The 23,846-nt window shown below is 38.7% G+C and overlaps 1 protein-coding gene and 1 non-coding gene across 5 annotated transcripts in view; one reads left to right on the top strand and one right to left on the bottom strand.

Moving 5' to 3' along the window:
* The window catches only part of PPP3CC (protein phosphatase 3 catalytic subunit gamma), a 101,079-nt gene that overhangs the window by 29,850 nt on the left and 47,383 nt on the right, over positions 1–23,846 (top strand). For all 4 annotated transcript variants that reach the window (XM_045774141.2, XM_045774139.2, XM_045774140.2 and 1 more), the window contains exons 2-3: positions 6,312–6,509; positions 6,847–6,971. In XM_045774141.2, coding sequence (XP_045630097.1) covers positions 6,312–6,509; positions 6,847–6,971 — 323 coding nt within the window. The remainder of the gene's footprint in view (positions 1–6,311; positions 6,510–6,846; positions 6,972–23,846) is intronic.
* On the bottom strand, positions 1,317–1,423 carry LOC123777466 (U6 spliceosomal RNA). The gene has a single exon (XR_006775651.1). It is a non-coding gene; the product is annotated as a U6 spliceosomal RNA (small nuclear RNA).

Genomic DNA, 23,846 nt, shown 5'->3' with positions numbered 1-23,846 from the left:
AACTAATCAAATTGTATGCTTATGTAAGTAAAGATGATTAAGAAAAAAGTATGTATCTGATTAAGGACACGTGCCCAGAATATGTAAGAACTTTTGTTAGTTAATGGAAATAATACATTAAGTAAATTTTTAAATGACTAAAAAGATTGATTAGACATGTCCCAAAAGAAGATAGTAGCTAAATGGCCAATAAACAGATGGAAAAGTGCTCAACATCACTATTCATCACGGATATGTAAATTAGAACCACAAAGGGATACCTGTAGACACTATTATGGAATAAAATTTAAAAACTTACCAATACCAGATGTTGGCAAGGGTATGGAGAAACTAGAACCCTCACACGTCACTAGTATGAATAAAATAGTATAGCCCTTTGGTAAACTGTTTGACAAAACTTATGTCTATCCCCTATCCTTGTGGTCCCACCCCCAGATATACACACAAGAGAGAGGAGTGCTTATGTCCACTGTAAGACAGGTAGAAGAATGTTCATAGCAACTTTTATTCATTTTATTTTATTTTTTTAAGTAATCCCTACACCCAGCATGGGGCTTGAACTCACAATCCCAAGATCAAGAGTCACAGGCTCACTGACTGAGCCAGCCAGGTGCTCCCATAGCAACTTTATTCATAATAGGTCAAAGTTGGAAAGCCTATCTAGTAACACATTTTGCTGTTTCTAGCCTAAGGCTTAGCATGTAACTATCTGCTTTTAGTTTAATATGTGATATTAACGAAAATTAATGTAGGGCATCCCACTCCCCAGTTTTCTTTTTCTTTTTGTTATGTTCAGTTAGCCAACATCATTAGTTTTTTATGTAGTGTTCCATGATTCATTAGTTGCTTATAACACCCAGTGCTCATCACAACATGTGTCCTCCTTAATACCCATCACTTGGTTACCCCATCCCCACTCCCCCCCCCTTCTGTAACCCTCAATTTGTTTCCTAGAGTCCCGAGTCTCTCATGGTTTGTCTTTCTCTCTGATTTCTTCCCATTCAGTTTTCCCTCCCTTCCTCTATCGTCCTCCGTGCTATTGCTTATATTCCACATATGAGTGAAACCATATAATTGTCTTTCTCTGCTTGACTTATTTCACTTAGCATAATCCCTCCAGTTCCATCCATGTTGATGCAAACGGTAGGTATTCATCCTTTCTGATGGCTGAGTAATATTCCATTGTATATGTTAACCACCTCTTCTTTATCCATCATCTGTTGAAGGGCTTCTCGGCTCCTTCCACAGTTTGGCTATTGTGGACATTGCTGCTATGCACAGTGGGGTGCATGTGCCCCTTCTTTTCACTAAATCCGAAAAATATGGAACACTACACGAATTTGCATGTCATCCTTGATCAGGGGCCAGGTTAATCTTCTCTTTGTCGTTCCAATTTTAGTATCTGTGCTGCTGAAGCGAGCACCCAATTTTCTAACTTCTAAAACTGTTTTGAAATTTCTTAAAATCTTTCTGTGATTTTGATTTTGGAGGACTAAAAGAAAGAACTTGTAGATTGCCCAGAACACTAATTATAAAAATGCCAACTTTTTCTCTATATTCAGCTCAAATATTCCCTTACTCTTGGATCATTCTTTAGTTTGATTATTTTTTTTTAAAGATTTTATTTATGTATTTGTCAAAGAGAGAGAGTGAGAGAGAGCACAAGCAGGGGGCAGCGACAGACAGAGGGAGAAACAGGCTCCCCACTGAGCAAAGAGCCCGATGTGGGTGGGACTCAATCTCAGGACCCTGGGATCATGACCAGAGTTGAAGGCAGATACTTAACCAACTGAGCCACCCAGGCGTCCCTAGGTTAGTTTTTGATTAGTTTTAACTGCTCTTACACTTTATTTTCTTATTTGAACAGTGTCATTCATTCATTCATTCATTCATTCATTCATTCATTCATTCATTCATTCATACATTTATGTAATCTCTTCACACACTGTGGGATTCACACGACCCCAGGATCAAGAGTCACATGCTGTACTGTCTGAGCCAACCCCTATTTCTGTTTTTTTGTCTTTGACTCATTATATTAGTTAAATTTAATGCTGTTTGTTTTTCAAGTAGACACTTTAGAGCAGTGCTATTGAATATAACCTTCTGAACTGGTGGAAATCTTCCATATTTATGCTGTCCGATATGGTAATCACTAGGCACATGAGGTTATTGAGCATTGAAATGTGGCTAGTGTAACTGAGAAGCTAAATTTTAAATTAAAATAAATTTAATTTTTAATTTTTTAAAGATTCTGTTGATTTATTTGAGAGAGAGAGATCACGAGCAGGGGGAGAAGCAGGATCCCATAAAATTCTTATGTCTAATGTACATATAATAAAATAAAACCCGAGCCAGTTGCCTGGGACACCTGTTAACAATGCAAATGCCCATGGAGGATCTCCAAAAGTTTTGATTCTACCAGTCTGAGGCCCAAGAATCCACATTCTAAACAAACACCCCAGCTGATTCTGGTGAATATTGTTCCTGCGTAGGTGATTTAAATCAGGATACTTGAGGGTAAAAGAGGATGCTATTAAATCACATTAGGACAAGATAAGTAATCTGAGAATATCCTAATTGGCATACTCGGACATATGGTTGCTGTACCTGGGGCATATTTTTTAAAAAAAGAAGTTTAAAGTTTACTTGAAAAGTTCCTTCTATTTCCTTTCATGACTAAACTTAGCTAGATTTCCTTTAGTCTTCTCAGGAGGGTGGCTGTTCCCACTCTTTATGAATCAACCTCAACTATAGTGTATATACAACTTTCTAATAAAGGAAGATGGAATTCAGAGCTTCTAAACATAGCTAGGAGTAACTTGAGGGGAGGTAGGATCTTCTCCTTTAAAGTTGAAGATTCTTTTCTTCTGAGTTGAAGGAAATTGATTTTATTTGCCCTTAGCTAAAAACTTAGGACTCTTCTGGAACTTTCTGTTACATATGTTGTCTCAAGACAGTCTTAATTCCTCTTAGTGTTCCTGGCTCAGCTGTGTCCCATTTCTCTTAGCTGGGCATAATCCCCTTGATCCATTTCAACCTTGCTTTTGTTTTCATTTAATTAAGTGATTTGTTTACTTGTTTTAAGTAAATTACAACTGAAGAATTTTAGAGAAAGAAAAAATAACGTTCTAAATTTCTTTCTCAAGAGTTCCTTAGGTTGTTGTCACCTCTTCTTACATAACATATATGATATATAGAAAAAATGGTTTTCCTGCTTTGTAAGCTGTTACCTGATTACAACTGAGTATTGCAGGAAAATTATTTTTATTAGTAGTAATAATACTGCTACTAGAAGTCAAATAATATCTGTGGATCTCTTGTCTCTGGTACTACCTCTATTATAATACCTTTTTTGTCAATTCCAACATATTTGATTTTATATTATTTCATTTTGTTTTTAGTTTGTTGGCCAATTTCTTTTATTTACAAAGTGGGGATTAAAAACAAGCAGGCTTTCTATGGGGTTCATTTCAAAATGGGGAAGGGCAGATTAACTAGCCAGAAATTGAGAGTACGAGTTTGAAAACCAAAAAGAGGTAAATTAAGTATGAAAAGGGGAATGATTAAATGTGGAACCTTCCATTTCTTTATTTTTCTGGATCAAGATTTCAGAGGACTTGGGGTTCTCTGAAGTCACATACAAGTAGCTCTTGATTGAACCTTATTTAAATTTCTCTAGGGGCGCCTGGGTAGCGCAGTCGTTAAAGCGTCTGCCTTCGACTCAGGGTGTGATCCCGGCGTTCCGGGATCGAGTCCCACATCAGGCTCCTCCGCTGGGAGCCTGCTTCTTCCTCTCCCACTCCCCTGCTGTGTTCCCTCTCTCGCTGGCTGTCTCTCTGTCACATAAATAAATAAAATCTTAAAAAAAATAAAAAAATAAAAAAAAATAAATTTCTCTAAAGAAAATTTTTCTAATACTTATACTGTTCAGTTTGGGTAATTTTTCCACTTTTTATTTATTTGAGGGAGAGAAAGAGATAGTGAGAGAGAGCACTGAGCTGGGAGGAGAGGGAGAAGCAGGCTCCCTGATGAGCAGGGAGCCCGATGTGGGGCTTGATCCTGGGACCCAGGGATCATGACCTGAGCCCAAGGCAGACGCTTAACCGCCTGAGCCACCCAGGTGCTCCAGTTTTTCCACTTTTGAAAAAAATAAGTATTTCAAACATATTACAACAGTAGAGAGAACATTATAACAGTAGAGAGATGTTCAAGGGAAGATCACTCAGCTTCAACAGTTAGTAACTCACTACCGGTCTTTTTTTCTTCTGTACTGCTGCTTATTCCCTACCTCCCATTATTTTGAAGCATATCCCAAATAGTATATAATTTCATCTGAAAATATTTCAGTAAGAATCTCTAAACTATAAAGGATTTTTATTGTTGTTAAACACCAACCATCTTAGCATTACGTTACGTTACAATCACTCTGTTTTAGAGACTCACCAGATGAATAAAGATTCATCATCATATCTTATTTTGTTTTATTTTAGAAGTAGATTATTTTACTAAAATAATGTATCCCATCCGAATAACACAAATTAATTTATCCTTCAAATTGGAATACTTTTGAGAGTGAAAAGGGGCTCTATTAACAGTTATGCTAGGAGAGCAGTGGAAATCTGGGACTGTCCTACATGAACTGGGATTTATATGGTTCCCTATTTCAAGATAATATTTGCTGGTTGAATAGGTACTATAATTTTTTCAGTAAGCTTTGAACAGCCCAAATGAATCAAGATGTAGCTAAGAGCATGGTGAACTTACAGGATTTTTAAGTATAAAATTTTTATAGTGCCTGTAGATTTCAGCTTGGATCTTTTTTCTTTTTCTTTTCTTTTCTTTTCTTTCCTTTGTTTTCTTTTCTTTTCTTTTCTTTGAGAGAGAGTAAGAGTGAGGGTGCACACATGTGTGTGCAAGCTGGGGGGGTAGGAGGGGCAGAGGGAGAGTGAGAACCCCAAGCAGGCTCCACACCCAGCTCAGAGCCCAACATGGGACAAGATCTCAAAACCCTAGTTCATGACCTGAGCCAAAATCAAGAGTTAGATGCTTAACCAACTGAGCTACCCAGGTGCTCCCCCCCTTTTTAAAGTTTATTTATTTATTTAAATAATCTCAACATGGGGCTTGAACTCACAGCCCCAAGATCAAGAGTCACTCACTTCTCTGAGCCAGCCAGCCAGGAGCCCCTCACCTTGGTACTTAATAACACTTCCATAAAGCTAGAAGTAGAACCACCTGGCATAAATCACAAATTAAAATGAACCCTTCTGGGGCGCCTGGGTAGCGCAGTTGTTAAGCGTCTGCCTTCGGCTCAGGGTGTGATCCCGGCGTTCCAGGATCGAGTCCCACATCGGGCTCCTCCGCTGGGAGCCTGCTTCTTCCTCTCCCACTCCCCTGCTGTGTTCCCTCTCTCGCTGGCTGTCTCTCTGTCACATAAATAAATAAAATCTTTAAAAAAAAAAAAATAAAAAATAAAATGAACCCTTCTTTTAAATGTATAATTTATAGGCTTGTGGATGTTAGAGCATAGATAATCTAAAATTGAGTACATTATAAAGTAAGTAAATGAGATGATGACCCATTTTAAAAGGTCAGAAATTTTTTTCTGTTAAAGTTGCTAGTTCACCATATTACATGAACTTTATATCAAGCATAAACTGAAGTTAGTTTTTAGCATTTCCAGATTAGAAAACACAACTAGACCTTCCTTATCTGTTCTCTTCAAGTTCATGCTGTAGCAAGTAATTCTCAGGAACAGCTTCATTCAGTTCGTAATGTGCTTGTTATCAGTAGTGTTTTAAGCAACTACCTTTTAATAATAAAGTATACAACTATGATTCCCATGATCAGGAGCTGAAGTCAGACTTCTAAAACATGGTTCCATTATGTCAGCTCCATGGAAAAATAAATGCCCTTTAGTGTTGTGATTTCTTTCCCTTCATTTTAACTACAGTTTCATTTTTAACACCTTTTCTATAGATAAAAGATACTCATATCATCTAGTCCCTGGTCTTTTAGTTTATTTTCTGAATCAGCTTTAAGTCTTTCATGTTTATATGTAAAACATTATAATTCATAGATACAGACACACATATACATCTTTTAAATAACTTTAACTGTGGCCTTTTTAAAAATTAGAATCTATCATCTATAACATATAGTATCTTAGATTTCTTTCCCCACATAGTTCTGGTGCTGCAGATGTGAAATCATAGTGATGTATTAGGTTTAATTTGTTACATGAAAGAAATGGGTTCACGGTTCTCTATATGTTTAAGTATTTTAAATTACTTTTTCTCTCTTTTTAGCTGTTCCCTTTCCTCCAACCCAACGGCTTACTTTGAAGGAAGTGTTTGAGAATGGGAAACCTAAAATTGATGTTTTGAAAAACCATTTGGTGAAAGAAGGGCGACTGGAAGAGGAAGTAGCCTTAAAGATAATCAATGATGGGGCTGCCATCCTGAGACAAGAGAAGACCATGATAGAAGTAGATGCTCCAATCACGGGTATGTGAAGTAATTGCACGGTGGCACTTAGATTTGAGCTAATTTGAAAAATGATTACAAATAACCAACTAAGCTATGTGATAATTTTTCTAGGAATCATGAGATAGTCTTAGGGATTGTTCAGTATGTTTGTTGTTCATTGAAGAAATGCAACTTAAATTACCTAATATTTCCAGGAGGGCTATTCAGTATTGATAGATTGACCACAATTATAGAACATTCCAGTCAAAAGCTAATGTGATTTAAGTTAAAAGTTAAACTGTGATCTTGTTGGTGTACTGCCCTTTCTCTTGTAAGACATAATTTTTCACTTCATCTTGTGTCCTTTTTTCCCTAGTGTGTGGTGACATTCATGGACAGTTTTTTGACCTGATGAAGTTGTTTGAAGTTGGAGGATCACCTAGTAACACACGCTACCTCTTTCTGGGTGACTATGTGGACAGAGGCTATTTCAGTATAGAGGTAAAAATTAAACTGGATACATTAGAACGATCATATTGTCTTTTTTTTTTAGGAATTTGCTTTCCGTTCTTCAGTAGAAGAAATTAAAATGAGAACATTGGCAGAATTTGTAAACTTTGTTACTTTCAGCATTTAAGTATTAGAGAAATGTTTTCGTTTATATAAGAAGGATCTGTTCCTTCTTGTAGCTTCTATATGTAGTAGACATATAGAAAGCTGTATTAACCCAGCTTTGCAAATAAGTTAAATGCTTAAGAACCTTTCCTCTTGAACGTAGTGTATAAGCTGTGTATAAATGACATAAATTGCTATTCACCCTAAATAGGATTTGAATTAGAAGATCTTAATTATAAAACCATAAGCTGCTGGGCTACGATTTACTTTTAGATTAACTTCCAATGCTAAATAAGCAAGCACTTAGCTTACTGTAGGAATAATGTTTTATATTATTGCACAGAGTAAGCAGTTAATAAATGTTCATGAAAGGAAAAATGATTAAAGTTAATGAAGTTAATGGAAACTCACAGTTTACTTAAATATATTTTGAAAATTGAATGATGAGAATTAAAACAGGGGCGCCTGGGTGGCTCAGTTGGGCATCCGCCTTCGGCTAGGGTCGTGATCCCAGTGTTCTGGGATCGAGCCCCGCATCAGGCTCCCTGCTCAGCGGGAGGCCTGCTTCTCCCTCTCCCACTCCCCCTGCTTGTGTTCCCTCTCTCGCTGCCTTTCTCTCTATCAAAATAAATAAGTAAAATCTTAAAAAAAAAAAAAAAAAAAGAATTAAAACAAAGTACGGGCACCTGGGTGGCTCCATTGGTTAAATGTCCAGCTCTTGATATCGGCTTGGGTCATGATCTCAGGGTTGTGAGGTCGAGCCCCATGTCATGCTCCGTACTGGGTATGGAGCCGCTTGGGATTCTCTCTCTCCTTCTCCCTTTGCTCTTCCCCCTGCTCTCTCTCTCTCTTTCTCTCTCTCTCTCTCAAATAAATAAATAAATAGACTCTTAAAAAAAAGAATTAAAGTATAAGCTATTGTGTATAAAAGATAAAACTATTTTAGAACCTAATGCAGAGACTTGAGAACAGTGAAACCAAAGCACGTTCATATTTAATGTCCATTGATTCAGCTATATGTGCTTGGCAAATAAAAGAGAAGTAACTTTTGAATAGTGCAGGTAATTACATGTATAATGTGCCCAGAATAAGCATGAGATGAGAAATTGAGTCTGCTTGCTGTTCTTGTAGTCTTTAGTTCTGCTTCTTCCTCATAGTGTGATAGTCTCACTGTACTTAGTGTGTTTCTGGTGGTTAAAGGGTTATTGTTTGTGCAGCATCACGCCTAGATTCAAGTCAGCTATCCTACCTTGTGCTTATTCAAAGCAGCAGCAGTTGTTCTAAAGCTGCCAGAAAAATATACAAGGGAAATAGATTGTCCTCTTCAGTTAGATGGGTGGTCTAAAGTCATGAATCAGAAAAATTCAGGGTTACCTGCCAGTGCCTCAGATTAATTTAGTGTCATCTATGAGGACAAAAATTAGTGCTAGAAGCTAAGAAAATAATCATGTTTCCCTGCGGCTCAGTAAATTTCCAGGGTCTCTAACTAGGTACCTGGGACGGGTGGAGGTGATAACCTGCATTCTGTATCATTGAAATGTTTCTGTATTCCAAGTAACCTAAGTGTCCATCAGTAGATGAATAGTTAAAGAAGATGTGGTCTGTATACATAGAGTATTACTCTGACATAAAAGAGAATGAAATGTGGCCATTTACAACAACATGGATGGACCTAGAGGATATTATGCTAAGTGAAATAAGGCAAAGAGAAATATGGTATGATTTTACTCATATGTGGAATCTACAGAACAAAACAAATGAACAAACGAAACATAAGTGGACTTGTAAACACAGAGAACAAACCGGTGGTTGCCAGAGGGGGCGGGATGTAGGGACTTGGGGAAAGTAGGTAGAGGGGATTAAGAGGTACAGAATTCCAGTTATAAATAAGTCACAGGGATGAAATATACATCACAGAAAATATAGTCAATAATACTGTAATAACTTTGTAGGGTGACAGGTGATAACTATACTTATTGTGGTGAGCATTGCATATTGTATGGGGTTGTTGAATCACTACGTTGTACACCAGAAACTAATATTGTATATCAACTATAGTTCAATAAATAAAGAGGGAAGCAAACATAGCCTAAGAAAGAAAAGCTTCCTAATTCCTATTTACATCATATTTCAATAGACAGTCAAAAGACTGGATGTTTGAAAGACACATTGAATGTTTACTTCTTTGTGTATTTGTTAGCATGAAGATGTTTTAGAGGCTGAAGAGAATACAAAACTTGGAATTTTTAATTTGTCATTATATTTAGTGAAACAATTTGTTAAAAAGATAATATTGTGCCATATCATCTTCAGATTGTTAACTTACACATTTACAGATAGTTTCAGTGCATCAATATATTTAGTAAAGCACACACTGAAAAAATCCGTAATGATTTTTATACACACACACTATATTCAGAATATTTTCTGTTGTGTATTTTTTCCTCATTCATCGACAAATGTTTCCTGATTGCCAACTTTATGGCAGGCTCTGAGGATAAAATAATGGATAAGATTCATGCTTTCTATTTTTTGTTTGTTTTCTTTTTAAGATTCATGCTTTCAGGGCGCCTGGGTGGCTCAGTCAGTTAAGTGTCCAACTCTTTTTTTTTTTTTTTTTAATGATTTTTTATTATATTATGTTAGTCACCATACAGTATATCCCCGGTTTCCGATGTAAGGCTCGATGATTCATTAGTTGTGTATAGCACCCAGTGCACCATGCAGTACGTGCCCTCCTTACTACCCATCACCGGTCTATCCCATTCCCCCACCCCCCTCCCCTCTGAAGTCCTCAGTTTGTTTCTCATAGTCCATAGTCTCTCATGTTTCATTCCCCCTTCTGATTACCCCCCCTTTCTTTATCCCTTTCTTCCCCTACCGATCATCCTAGTTCTTATGTTCCATAGATGAGAGAAATCATATGATAGTTGTCTTTCTCTCCTTGACTTATTTCACTTAGCATTATCTCCTCCAGTGCCGTCCATGTTGTAGCAAATGTTGAGAACTCGTTCTTTCTGATAGCTGAGTAATATTCCATTGTATATATGGACCACAACTTCTTAATCCAGTCATCTGTTGAAGGGCATCTCGGCTCCTTCCGCAATTTAGCTATTGTGGACATTGCTGCTATGAACATTGGGGTGCATATGGCCCTTCTCTTCACTACATCTGTATCTTTGGGGTAAATACCCAGTAGTGCAATGGCTGGATCATAGGGTAGCTCAATTTTTAACTTTTTAAGGGACCTCCACACTGTTTTCCAGAGTGGCTGTACCAACTTGCATTCCCACCAACAATGTAGGAGGGATCCCCTTTCTCCACATCCTCTCCAACAATTGTTGTTTCTTGCCTTGTCTATTTTTGCCATTCTAACTGGCGTAAGGTGGTATCTCAGTGTGGTTTTGATTTGAATTTCCTTGATGGCTAATGATTTTGAACATTTTTTCATGTGTCTGTTAGCCATTTGTATGTCTTCATTGGAAAAGTGTCTGTTCATATCTTCTGCCCATTTTTTGATTTGTTTATTTGTTTCTCGTGTATTGAGTTTGAGAAGTTCTTTGTAGATCTTGGATACCAGTCCTTTATCTGTAGTGTCATTTGCAAATATCTTCTCCCATTCTGTGGGCTGCCTCTTAGTTTTTCTGTTTCCTTGGATGTGCAGAAACTTTTAATCTTGATGAAGTCCCATAAATTCATTTTATCTTTTGTTTCTCTTGCCTTTGGGGATGTGTCATGAAAAAGGTTGCTTTGGCCGATGTCGTAGAGGTTGTTGCCTATGTTCTCCTCTAGAATTTTGATGGATTCCTGTCTCACATCAAGGTCTTTCATCCATTTGGAGTTTATTTTTGTGTATGGTGTGAGAGAGTGGTCAAGTTTCATTCTTTTGCATGTAGCTGACCAATTTTCCCAGCACCATTTATTGAAGAGACTGTCTTTTTCCCACCGGATGTTTTTTCCTGTTTTATCAAATATTAGTTGCCCAAAGAGCCGAGGGTCCATTTCTGGGCTCTCTATTCTGTTCCATTGGTCTATGTGTCTGTTTTTGTGCCAGTACCATGCTGTCTTTGTGATCACAGCTTTGTAGTACAGCTCGAAATCCGGCATTGTGATGCCCCCAGCTTTGTTTTTCCTTTTCAACAGTTCCTTGGAGATTCGGGGCCTTTTCTGGTTCCATACAAATTTAAGGACTGTTTGTTCCAGTTCTTTGAAAAATGTCCTTGGTATTTTGATCGGGATAGCATTGAAAGTGTAGATTGCTCTGGGTAGAATGGACATTTTAACTATGTTAATTCTTCCGACCCATGAGCATGGAATATCTTTCCATCTTTTTATGTCTTCCTCAATGTCTTTCAAGAGTGATTTATAGTTTCTAGAATATAGGTCCTTTACGTCTATGGTTAAGTTAATTCCAAGGTAACGTATGGTTTTTGGTGCTATTGTAAATGGGATGGATTCCCTAATTTCTCTTTCTTTGGTCTCGTTATTCGTGTATAGAAATGCAACTGATTTCTGAGCATTGATTTTGTATCCTGCCACGTTACTGAATTGCTCTATAACTTCTAATAGTTTGGGAGTGGCTTCTTTTGGGTTTTCCATATAGAGTATCATGTCATCTGCAAAGAGAGACATTTTGACTTCTTCTTTGCCAATTTGAATACCTTTTATCCCTTTTTGTCGTCTGATTGCTGTTGCAAGGACTTCTAGTACTATGTTGAATAATAGTGGCGAGAGTGGGCATCCTTGTTGTGTTCCTGATCATAAGGGAAAGGCTTCCAGCTTTTCCCCATTGAGAATAATATTTGCAGTAGGCTTTTCATAGATGGCTTTTATGAGATTGAGAAATGTACCTTCTATTCCTACACTCTGAAGGGTTTTAATCAGGAAAGGATGCTGTATTTTGTCAAATGCTTTTTCGGCATCGATTGAGAGGATCATATGGTTCCTGAGTCTTTTCTTGTTGATATGATGTATCACGCTGATTGATTTGCGAATATTGAACCACGCTTGCATCCCAGGTATGAATCCCACTTGATCGTGATGGATAATCCTTTTAATGTACTGTTGGATTCTATTAGCAAGTATCTTGTTGAGGATTTTGGCGTCCATATTCATTAGGGAAATTGGTCTGTAATTCTCCTTTTTGATGGGGTCTTTGCCTGGTTTGGGGATCAAGGTAATATTGGCCTCATAGAATGAGTTTGGTAGCTTTCCTTCTGTTTCTATTTTTTGAAATAGCTTTAGGAGAATAGGTATTATTTCTTCTTTGAATGTTTGGTAGAATTCCCCAGGAAAACCGTCCGGGCCTGGAGTTTTGTTATTTGGAAGGTTGTTTATCACTGACTCAATTTCTTCATAATTAATTGGCCTGTTTAAGGAATCAATTTCTTCCGGTTTCAATCTTGGTAGTTTATAGGTTTCCAGGAAGGATTCCATCTCTTCCAGATTGCTTAGTTTATTGGCATATAGCTGTTGATAAAAATTTCTAATAATCCTTCCAATTTCAATGGTGCTCGTCGTGACCTCTCCTTTTTCATTCATAATTTTAATAATCTGGGTCCTTTCTCTTTTCTTTTGGATAAGTCTTGCCAGTGGTCTGTCAATTTTATTGATTCTCTCAAAGAACCAGCTTCTAGTCCTGTTGATCTGCTCTACTGTACTTCTGGTTTCTGCCTGATTGATTTCAGCTCTAATTTTGGTCAACTGCTTCCTCGTGTGTGGATTAGGCCTGTCCCTCTGTTGCTGTTCCAGCTTCTTGAGGTGAGAATATAAAAACTGCATTTTAGATTTTTCTATTCTTTTGAGTGAGGCTTGGATGGCTATGTATTTCCCCCTTAGGACTGCCTTTGCAGTATCCCATAGGTTTTGGACTGTTGTATTTTCATTCTCATTGGTCTCCATAAATTGTTTAATTTGATTTTTGATTTCCTGGTTTATCGAGTCATTCCTGAGCAGGATGGTTCTTAGTCTCCAAGTGTTTGAGTTTCTTCCAAATTTTTCCTTGTGGTTGAGTTCCAATTTCAGAGCGTTGTGGTCTGAGAATATGCAGGGGATAATTTCAGTCTTTTGGTATCGGTTGAGACCTGTTTTGTGTCCCAGAACATGGTCTATTCTTGAGAATGTTCCATGGGCATTAGAATAGAATGAGTATTCTTTGTTTCTGGGGTGTAGTGTTCTATATATATCTATGAGGTCCAACTCGTCGAGTATGGCATTCAAAGCCTTTGATTCTTTGCTTGGTTTTTGCCAGGGTGTTCTGTCTATTTCTGAGAGTGGAGTGTTGAGGTCCCCTACTATTAATGTATTTTTATTTATATGTCTCTTTATTCTGGTTAAGAGTTGGCTTGTATATCTTGCTGCTCCCCTGTTGGGGGCATATATATTTATAATTGTCATATCCACTTGTTGAATACTTCCCTTAAGAATAATATAGTGCCCTTCTGCGCCTCTAACTATAGTCTGTAGTTTAAAATCCAATTTATCTGATATGAGAATTGCTACCCCAGCTTTCTTTTGAGGTCCATTTGTGTGAAAGATGGTACTCCATCCCCTTACTCTCAGTCTGAATGCATCTTTGGGTTCGAAATGAGTCTCTTGTAGACAGCAAATGGATGGGTCATTTCTTTTTATCCAATCTGCAACCCTGTGGCGTTTTATGGGATGGTTCAAACCATTTACATTAAGACTGATTACTGAGAGATATGATTTTAATGTTGCCATGTTGCCAGTAAAGTCTTTGTTTGTATTGGCTGTGACTTTCTGTTCTGTATCACTCTTGGGGCCTTTTTACTTTTATAGAACCCCCCGTAATATCTCCTGTAGGGTTGGTTTCGTGGCTACAAAATTGGTTAGTGACTGGCGATTCTGAAATGTCTTTATTTCTCCATCAATTCTGAATGACAGCCTTGCTGGATAAAGGATCCTTGGCTGCATGTTTTTCTCTGAAAGAGCTTTAAATATGCTCCCCCAACCCTTTCTCTCATTCCAGGTCTGTGTAGACAGGTCTGACGTAATTCTGATGCCTTTGCCTTGGTACGTGAGAAATTTCTTTGCCCTGGCCGCTTTCAATACTGTATCCTTGCATCTAATATTTGCGAAATGCACTATGACGTGACGTGGCGTAGGTTTGTTGTGGTTGAGCTTGGGAGGGGTCCTCTCTGCCTCTTGGACACGAATGTTTGTTTCCCTTGCTAGATTAGGGAAGTTTTCAGCTACAATTTGTTCAAATATCTCTTCTAGACCTCTGTTTTTCTCCACCCCCTCGGGGATGCCGATGATTCTAACATTGGATCGTTTCATTGAGTCAGTAATCTCCCGTAACCTACATTCGTGGGCGTGGATTTTTTTAAGACCATCTTCTATTTTCATTTTTTCCTCTATTAACCCATCCTCCAATTCACTAACCCGTTCCTCTGCTTCTGCGACCCTGGCCGTCAGAGCCTCTAGTTTTGCCTGCATTTGGCTCATAGAATTTTTAATTTCTGTCAGATTCGCTCTCATTTCTGTCCTTAGGGATTCTATATTCTCAGTAACCTTTTCGTTAATAGTTTTTTCAATTCTACTCATCATTTTGACCATCGTTACTCTGAATTCCATTTCTGATAATTTGGTTACATCCATACCCATTATTTCTGTGGCAGAGGCCACAGACTCACTGTCTTTTCTTTGCTGGGGGGGGCTTCTCCTTCTTGTCATTCTGATGAAGAGAGGTTGCGGGGTTTCCAGAGCCCAAATTATTGACTGGGTCCCAGGCCGTGCCCCTTGTTTTATAGGGATCTTAGGGATGTGGGCTTCTTCTTTAAAGATTTTATTTATTTATTTATGTGGCAGCCAACCAGCGAGAGAGGGAACAGAAGCAGGGGAGTGGGAGAGGAAGAAGCAGGCTCCCAGCGGAGGAGCCCGATGAGGGACTCCTTTCCGGAACGCCGGGATCACGCCCTAAGCCGAAGGCAGGCGCTCAATGACTGCACCACCCAGGCGCCTGGGTTGTGGGCTTCTTGATTTTTCAGCCTGCCTTCTGGGGGAGGGGCCTGCCGCGCCGATACTCAGCAACCCTGTTTGGTTAGAGTCTCCGTGTCCCCTGCGAGGGGGGATGGGGATGGGCACTCCCTGAGCCGGTATTTCCAGGCTTTTGTTCTCTGGCGGCTTTCCCTGGCGGTTTGCTGTGCCTCTTCTGAGAGTCAGAGCAGCAGCGGCCGAATCTCAGCCTCTGTCACGGAAGAGAAGGATTGCGGCCCGTTCTCTACTAATGTTATGGCCACTTTAACTCTGTTTCTGTTGGTGCTGCTCAACCCTGCAGCGTCCCGGGATGTGCGCCCCACACCCGGCGTCCCAGCCCTCACTTCCAGGGCCGGCGCGTCTCTGTCCTTTGTGTTTCTAACGCCGCCAGCCGCCGGCCGCCCCGCGCGCGCTCCCGGATCTCCCGGTCTCAGTCTGGATCCGGTGAGCGCACTGGGATTCCGCGAGATGCCTGGTGGCGCGCGTACCCGGCTCACGGTCTCAGTCTGCTGTTTTGCGGGTGCCGTCCGCAAGCCCCGCCCGCTCTCCCGTGCAAGTGGCTACCGCTTCCCGGCACCCGAACGCGGCGGCTCCCTCCCCCTTCCGTTTATCTTCCGATATCTGTGCGCGGTTTCATGGCTCCCCGCTTCGTACCTCAATACTCAGCGCTGGAGATGTTCATTTGTAGAGATCCAGATGCGTCTTCCTGCGTCTCAGGCTGGTTCTGTGGTTGTTTAGGCTGGTCTGGTACCTATCCAGCTCGACTCGGGGGACCGGCTGAAAACGGTGTCTCCTACTCCTCCGCCATCTTAACTCCCCAAGTGTCCAGCTCTTGATTTCTGCTCAGGTCATGGTCTCAGGGTCATGGGATGACTCCGTGTTCAGTGGGAAGTCTGTTTGGGATTCTGTCTCTCCCTCTGGCCCTCTATTCCCTGTACCGCCCTGTGCTCACCCGCTCTCTCTCTAAAATAAATAATAAATAAATCTTTAAAAGAAGATTTGTGCTTTCTATAGAAACTGACAGTCTATTAGAAAAGATACACTCACAGGGGCGCCTGGGTGGCACAGCGGTTGGGCGTCTGCCTTCGGCTCAGGGCGTGATCCCAGCGTTACAGGATCGAGCCCCACATCAGGCTCCTCCGCTATGAGCCTGCTTCTTCCTCTCCCACTCCCCCTGCTTGTGTTCCCTCTCTCGCTGGCTGTCTCTATCTCTGTCAAATAAATAAATAAAATCTTTAAAAAAAAAAAAAGAAAAAAGAAAAGATGCACTCATGAACAGATATTTCAGTATAGTACAAAAGTGTTGGCTTAATTTTCTGCAGTATTCTTCATATTAGGACCTAACATAGTGCCTGACACATAGGAGACACTCAAAATCAGTATTTGTTGGATGAATGGATGTTAATAAATCATATTTTGTATATGGCTTTATCTTGTTATTTTATGTTTGACTAACTTAAAGGGTTTTTCTGGAATAGCTTAAGAGATAAATGGATCACAACTTTAAGGTGACAATGCCAGGGATGCCCGTGTGGCTCAGCCATTAAGCGTCTGCCTTCAGCTCAGGTCATGATCCCAGGGTGCTGGGATCAAGCCCCGCATCGGGCTCCTGCTTGGCGGGAAGCCTGCTTCTCCCTCTCGCCTTGCTTGTGTTCCCTCTCCTGCTGTCTCTGTCAAATAAATAAATAAAATCTTTAAAAAAATTTTTTAAAATTAAGTGACTGTGCTATTTTATACAAATTTTAAACTAAACATCAGGTATATGTAGTGTTAGTTGGAAGTTACTTACTTATAAACTACTAAGGTTATAAACTTCTGTAGGCAACAGCTTAGTCCAACATAGTACAAGTATATACTTGAGCAATTTTTGTATCAGTGTCCTTGATAAGCATGAATATGATGTTTTTGTCAAATGGATAAAAATAGGTAATAGAGCCCTTATTACATTTTGTTGTTGTAAATAGTTCATTTTTGTAGAAAAATTAGGAAATGTAGAATCTAAGAAAACAAAAACTTTTTAAGTCATATATAATCAGTGTTAACATTTTTTATTTTCTTTTTTTTTTTTAAGTAATCTTTACACCCAATGTGGGGCTCGAACTCACAACCCCGAGACCAAGAGTTGCATGCTCCATTGACTGAGCCAGTCAGGCGCCCCAACATCTTGTATTTTCTTGCATTCTTTTTTCTTCTTTTACATTTATATATATATATATATATTTTTTTTTTAAGAAAATTGAAATCATTTTGTACATTTCCTTTTTGTAGTCTTCTTTTCCCCACTCAGCATTGTATTGAAAGCATTTTTCTCTGTTACTAAAATTTCTCCAGAAGTGTGGTTAATGGTAAAAATACCATAATTTCACCATTCTCCTGCTGTTGGATAATTAGCTTTGTAGCAGGTATTGCTTGTTGTCCATCTCTTCTCTCCTTCTTCCTCACCATCAAAATCCCTATTTTGTTGAGATAAATGAGATTGGGGGTTCAGAGAGAACCTTTGATTTCAGGAAAGGAGGCCCTTAACCCAGCCTCAGGAAATGAATTCTCATCGGTCTGAGCTAGTCATGTAAATTCATTCCGTCTTCAGTGATTGGCGTAGGGTAAACATGGGATTCTGCTTTGCCCAGTATTATGTAATGGGAACTCTGCTGGGTGTTTTTTGGTGTGAATGTGCCCACACACACACAGGCACTTTGGAACACTTTGTTTCCAGATGAAAAGACTCTTGCAAGGTGAAAGTTTTTGAGCCCCTATTTCACTATGTCATTTCACATGTGGGTGTGTGTACTGTAGCAGCCATTTTGTGACCATGAGGAGGCGCTAAGGATGAAAAGCAGACCTGCTATGATCAAAGAGGGAGAGAGGACATGGTTTCTTGGTGACAATACTGAGCTGGTACACTACACCTGGACATCTTACCTCCAGACTTCTTGTTTCTTCATAAGATACTTAAATGTCTTTAGGGCTTAAGCAATAGTTAATTTGATATTTATCACTTACACCGCAAGTGGTCATTTTCTGTTTATTTACATTCTGCATATTGCTGCAGTTAATATCTTTTTGAATACATTTTTAATAGCATTTCTGATATTTCCTTAGGTCAGATTCTTATAAGTAAAAGAAGTGAATGAAAGAATATGAATATTTTAAAGACTTTTGATACATATTGCCTGACTGTTTTTACAGAACCTTATTTCACTTTATTTTCTTTCTATACTTAATAATTTCTCTTTCCTTGAGCCTCTATGAGAAAATCAAGGCATGATGATTATTTTCATGCCCAGAGGAAGAATTCGTCTTTCCTGAAACAATGTGGGTTTTGATTAGTACACTAGGGACTCATCCGAATGTCCCTGATAAAATGCAATAGTAAAGTTGCACTTCTTCCTGAGCTTTTTGATGTTCCTTCTTCTTTTGTATGTATTATAAACTACTTGCTCTGAGGTAGGGGAAGCTAAATTTTAGTTTCTTTTGATTGATTTTACAATAAGAGAAAGGATTAAAGGGAGTATTTTCAGCATAGGCTATGTTACACTAAATGTACAGGCATCACCAAAGAGAAAATGTTTTCAGATGTCTAGGTAATGTAAATGTTATCAGATCAGTTGTTGACACGTTGACAACTAATGAATAATTTTTGATATACAGAAAGGATTGTTGAAGTGGAGTACAAATTCTGTTCACACGGAAATAAAGAAGTGATTTTTGAATGTCTGAACAGATCTGATAATCATGAGCCTGTAACTGAATTGTACAAGGTAATTGTGTAATTGCATCCAGATAATATAAGGAAATAAAACTTGAGATTAGAGGCCAAGAAGTTTATCAACCAAATTACCCCGTAGTATGGATATGAATTGTGCTTTTATATATTTCATTACTTCTAAAAGGTGAGTTGGTCTTTTCAGGAGTCAGAAACAAAGACCTAGATAAATCAAAAGATAGATCATGCTCTTGGCTGGGAAATGTAATAGAAAAAAAGAGAAAGTGCTTTCTAAGTTTACATATGAATTTAATGTCTTTTTTTTAAGTATAGTTAACACAATGTTATATTAGTTTCAGGTGTACAACATAGTGATTCAGGAAGTTTATAAGTTATGCTATGCCCACCACAAGTGTAGCTACCAGACAATGCTATTACAATACCATTGACTGCTCCCTACGTGGTATCGCTTATTTCTGTGACTTATTCATTCCACAACTAGAAGCCTATACCTTCTACTCCCTTTCACCCATTTTGTCATTCCTCCCACCCACCTCCCCTCTGGCAACAATCAGTTTGTTCTCTGTATTTATAGGTCTGATTCTGTTTTTTGTATGTTTGCTTATTTATTTGCTTTGTGTTGGATTCCACACGTAAGTAAAATCATATGGTATTTGTTTTTCTCAGCCTGACTTACTTCATAAATTTAATGTAGAATTTACATTAGAATTTAATGTACTTTTTCTTTGGATTCTGTGCAAGTTGATACGTCAAAAACAAAAGTTAACAAAAAAGAAAGAAAGAAAAAAGTGATCCAAGTGTGTTTATATGTGTCTGCATACTTAAGTTTCATGTTTGTTTTGCAGTGTCTGTCTCGAAATGTACATATATTTTGATCCAACAGTTCCATTTTTGAGAAATACTGCAAATGTACACATAATTATGTACAAAGACATAAATGAATAGTTTGTCACAATACTTGAGAGGTCCTCCTGGTATTTAATGAGCTGGGTCCAGGGAAACATACATCATCCAATATGCAGGAAACTCCTAAACAACAAAGAATCATGCTTTTCAAATTGTCAGTAGTACTTCTGTTAAGAAACACTGTTAAATTCTGGGGATGGAGATGAACAAGCAAAGCCAAGTCCTGTGTTGTGTTTTCTGTTGAAAAGGACAGCATCGTGTATTTGTTTATGCCTATGAAAATCACATCTGGGTAAGGAGCTAAAAGAGCGTCAAGGATAGCTAATTTAGATGGAGATTAGGGAATGCCTATTTGAGGAGGAGGTAACCTGTGAATAGAAACTTGAATGACCTGAGGGAATGAGCCATGCCTCCGTGGTGGGGGGTGAGGGAGGGCTGAGTACATTTCAGCAGAGGACTTATCGAGTATAAAAGCTCTGAGGTTGGAGCAAGCCTAATGCAGTCCACGAATAATAACAAGGCCAGTTTGGCTAGACAGAAAAATGAGTAAGGGGAAGTTGTAGGCGATGTATCAGAGAGATAGGCAGGGGTTAGATGATGTCAGGCTTTGCAAACCATAGTAAGGAGTTTGGGTTTTATTCTGAACGTAGGAAGCCATTGGAGATTGTTTGTTTTGAGCTAGGGAGTGACATATTCACATTTATTCACATTTTAAAACACTCTGTGGGCACCTGGGCGGCTCAGTTGGTTATGCATCCGACTCTTGATTTCGGCTCAGGTCATGATCTCATAGTTGTGAGATGGAGCTGAGCCCGTGTCAGGGTCCTGTGGGACTTGGAGCCTGCTTAAGATTCTCTCTCTCCCTCTGCCCCTCCCCCTCCCTCTCTAAAACAAAACAGTTACTCTGGCCGTTGTGGTAAACTGAATGGAAGCCTAAGAGTGGGTACGGGGAGGCCAGTTAGGAATCTAATCCAGTAAGCATGGGCAAGAAATGTTGGTGACTTAGATTAGGCTTATTGAGAAGCACCTGGATTTAGAATTTTAAAGTCTTTCTTTTTTGGGAGGTGGGAAAAATCTCAGTTGAATTAATCAAGCTCTTCAGGTCATGACACATTTATACTAGTCATTGCAAAGTCCCTCTCTGTTTTTTCTTCTTATCTGTGAACTCTATTTTTTTTCTCCCTCTTGCCATTATATGTGTTTCTGTTATGTTTAGTATATATCTCAGAATACATATAATACATTACATTAATTTTTTAATATATAAGGTTTGGTGGATAAAGTATTTTAAATTTTACATAAGTATTATGGTGCTACTCAGTGGTCCTCAAACTTTAGCATGCATCATAATTTTCTGGAGCAGTTGCTTAAAAACAGATTGCTGGGCCCTACCCCAGAATTTCTGATTCACTAGATCTGAGATAGGGTCTGAAAATCTCTGTTTCTAGCAAGTTGCCATGTGATGCCAGTGTATCACACTTGAGATGAATGTGACCATACTGAGAACCGCTGCTGTAGCTTTGTTTCTGTTGATTTGGATGTTTTCACTTATCATGGTGTTTTTAAGATCCATCTAGGTTGCTCTCTCTCGGTCATTGCTTTCTGCCTGCTGTATAGTATTCCATAGTATACATCTATGGCATTTTAGTTTGTTATTCTCAATGTTGAACACCAAGGTTGCCTGCAATTTCTTTCTGCAGTGAATGTTGCTGTGATGAATTTTTTTTTTTTTTAAGACTTTATTTTATTTATTTGACAGAGAGAGAGACAGCCAGCAAGAGAGGGAACACAAGCAGGGGGAGTGGGAGAGGAAGAAGCAGGCCCCCAGCAGAGGAGCCGGATGCGGGGCTCGATCCCAGGACTCTGGGATCACGCCCTGAGCCGAAGGCAGACGCTTAACGACCAAGCCACCCAGGCACCCCTGTGATAAATATTCTTACATAAATCCACTGATGTTCTCATGTTTTAGTTTCTCTGTGGTTTATGAACAAGAGTGGAATTGCCAGGGAAAAGGGTATATACCTTCATACTTGAACTGACAATCACAGGTTCTTCTTCAGAATAGCCGTACCAATCTATATGCCTGCCTGTAGCACCTAAGAGTTCATATTTCCTTATAGCCCTCTCTCCAGAATTTGGTTTTATCTCATTTTCTAATATTTACCAAAATGATGGGCCTAAAATAGTATGTTATTGTTTCAATTAGTATTTCTCCAATTACTAATGAAATTGAGCATCACCTCACATTCCACTCTTACAATCACTGTTAGGAGTTTCTTGTATGACCTTTAAGATATAGATTAAGCTTTTACAAGCATATTTCCATATCTGTTTTTAAAAAATAAATGTACTTATCAGTGCGTATTGCCCTTTAAGTGCTGCTTTATCTGGGTCCTGCGGATTTTGATATGTATGGTTTTTATTATCATTTTGTATTTTATATTTTAAGAATTCTCTTTAACGCTAGGACAATAAAGTAGTATGTTTTTTGTTTCCAGTCATGCAGGATTTTTTTTTTTTTGTAGTTAGTATTTTGTTACTGATTCTAATTAATGTAATTTAATTAGAGAACATAACCTGAATAATGTTTATTCTTCGGAATTTTTTGAGACTCCATTTATGATGAGATACCTGGTAGATTTTTGTGACTACTTTTTTTTTTGATGTAATCTCTATACCCAACATGGGGCTTGAACTCACAACCCTAGTAAGATCAAGAGTTGCATGTTCTACCAACTGAGCCAGCCAGGCGCCCCTTTGTGGCCATCTTGTATATACTTGAAAATAATGCATTCTCTGTTCCCTGTAACTTTCATTATTTTTGTCTGCTTGAACTAGGAGTTACTTTCGAGTGTGTCAAAATTGCCAACTACAGTTATTGATTATCTGATTCTTACTATAGTACTGTTAATTGTTGCTTGTATTTTTTTTTTTTTAAGATTTTATTTATTTATTCGACAGGATAGAGACAGCCAGCGAGAGAGGGAACACAAGCAGGGGGAGTGGGAGAGGAAGAAGCAGGCTCACAGCAGAGGAGCCTGATGTGGGGCTCGATCCCAGAACGCTGGGATCACGCCCTGAGCCGAAGGCAGACGCTTAACCATTGTGCCACCCAGGCGCCCCTGTTGTTTGTATTTTGAGACTGTGTGAGATATGTATGTTTCATGATTAGTATATATGATCAATCATTATTTGCAGATTCTATATTTGCATATATGCCTTACTGCTAAAATTTATTTGTAGTCCCAAAATCAATACACATAGTGATTCTGAGGTCCTCCGCCCTCTCAGCAGGAGCTAGGAAATATATATAAGCATACTAACCTGCACATATACCCACATTTTTAATTGTTTCTATATCTATCTGTATATACCCTAAAAAGAATAAGTTTTGATTCCAGTCCAGCATCACAAGATTCAGTCTAGTCTTCCTCCTTTCCCACTCCCATTGTCTACAATATAGTCACTTGTCTGTTCAATCCTAGGATACCCATAGAATAGGTACATAACAGCCAATTGATACGGTGAAAACAGATTTACTAACTAGAGATACAGTGTTTGTGTACGTTTCTCTATGTCTTTAGCCTTGTAGTGTGCAGTCAAAATGCTGTTTTCCAAAGTTACTTGGGTTAGTTCTTTTTTTCCCATATCCTTTTTTGTTGCTTTGTTATCTATTTATAATACAGTTAGATTTGTTACTGTTTGTATTCTATTTGGGGTTTCTTTCACATGCTGGTTGATTTAATTATTTATTTGGGGGGGGCATATGTAAAACACTGCTGTTGTTCTAGAAGTCAAAGCTATCCAGATGGTTATCCTTTGAGAAGTATTGCTCCTTCCTCAACCCTCTCAAACTGTTCCCAGTGCCCCCTTCTTTCCACCCCTTTGCTTTGTGCCCATTGTACAACTTTAGTTTCTGATTTATCTTTCCTGCATTTCTTCTGCACAAAGGAGTAAATACATGTGTATTTCTTGTATCCCTTCTTTATTACTTTGCTTTTTTCACTTTACAGTATATATTAGAAATTGTTCCAGATCAGTTTATAGAGACTTTCTCTCTGGTTTGGTTTTTTTTTTTTTTTTTTTTTTTTCCATAGCTTCATAGTACTTTATTGTGTGAGTGTGTCATAATT

Source organism: Ursus americanus, chromosome 13 (genome assembly GCF_024610735.1).
Source record: "Ursus americanus isolate L20-20 chromosome 13, mUrsAme1.1.p, whole genome shotgun sequence".
Lineage (NCBI taxonomy): Eukaryota > Metazoa > Chordata > Mammalia > Carnivora > Ursidae > Ursus > Ursus americanus.
This window is presented reverse-complemented; position numbering and strand designations above follow the sequence as displayed.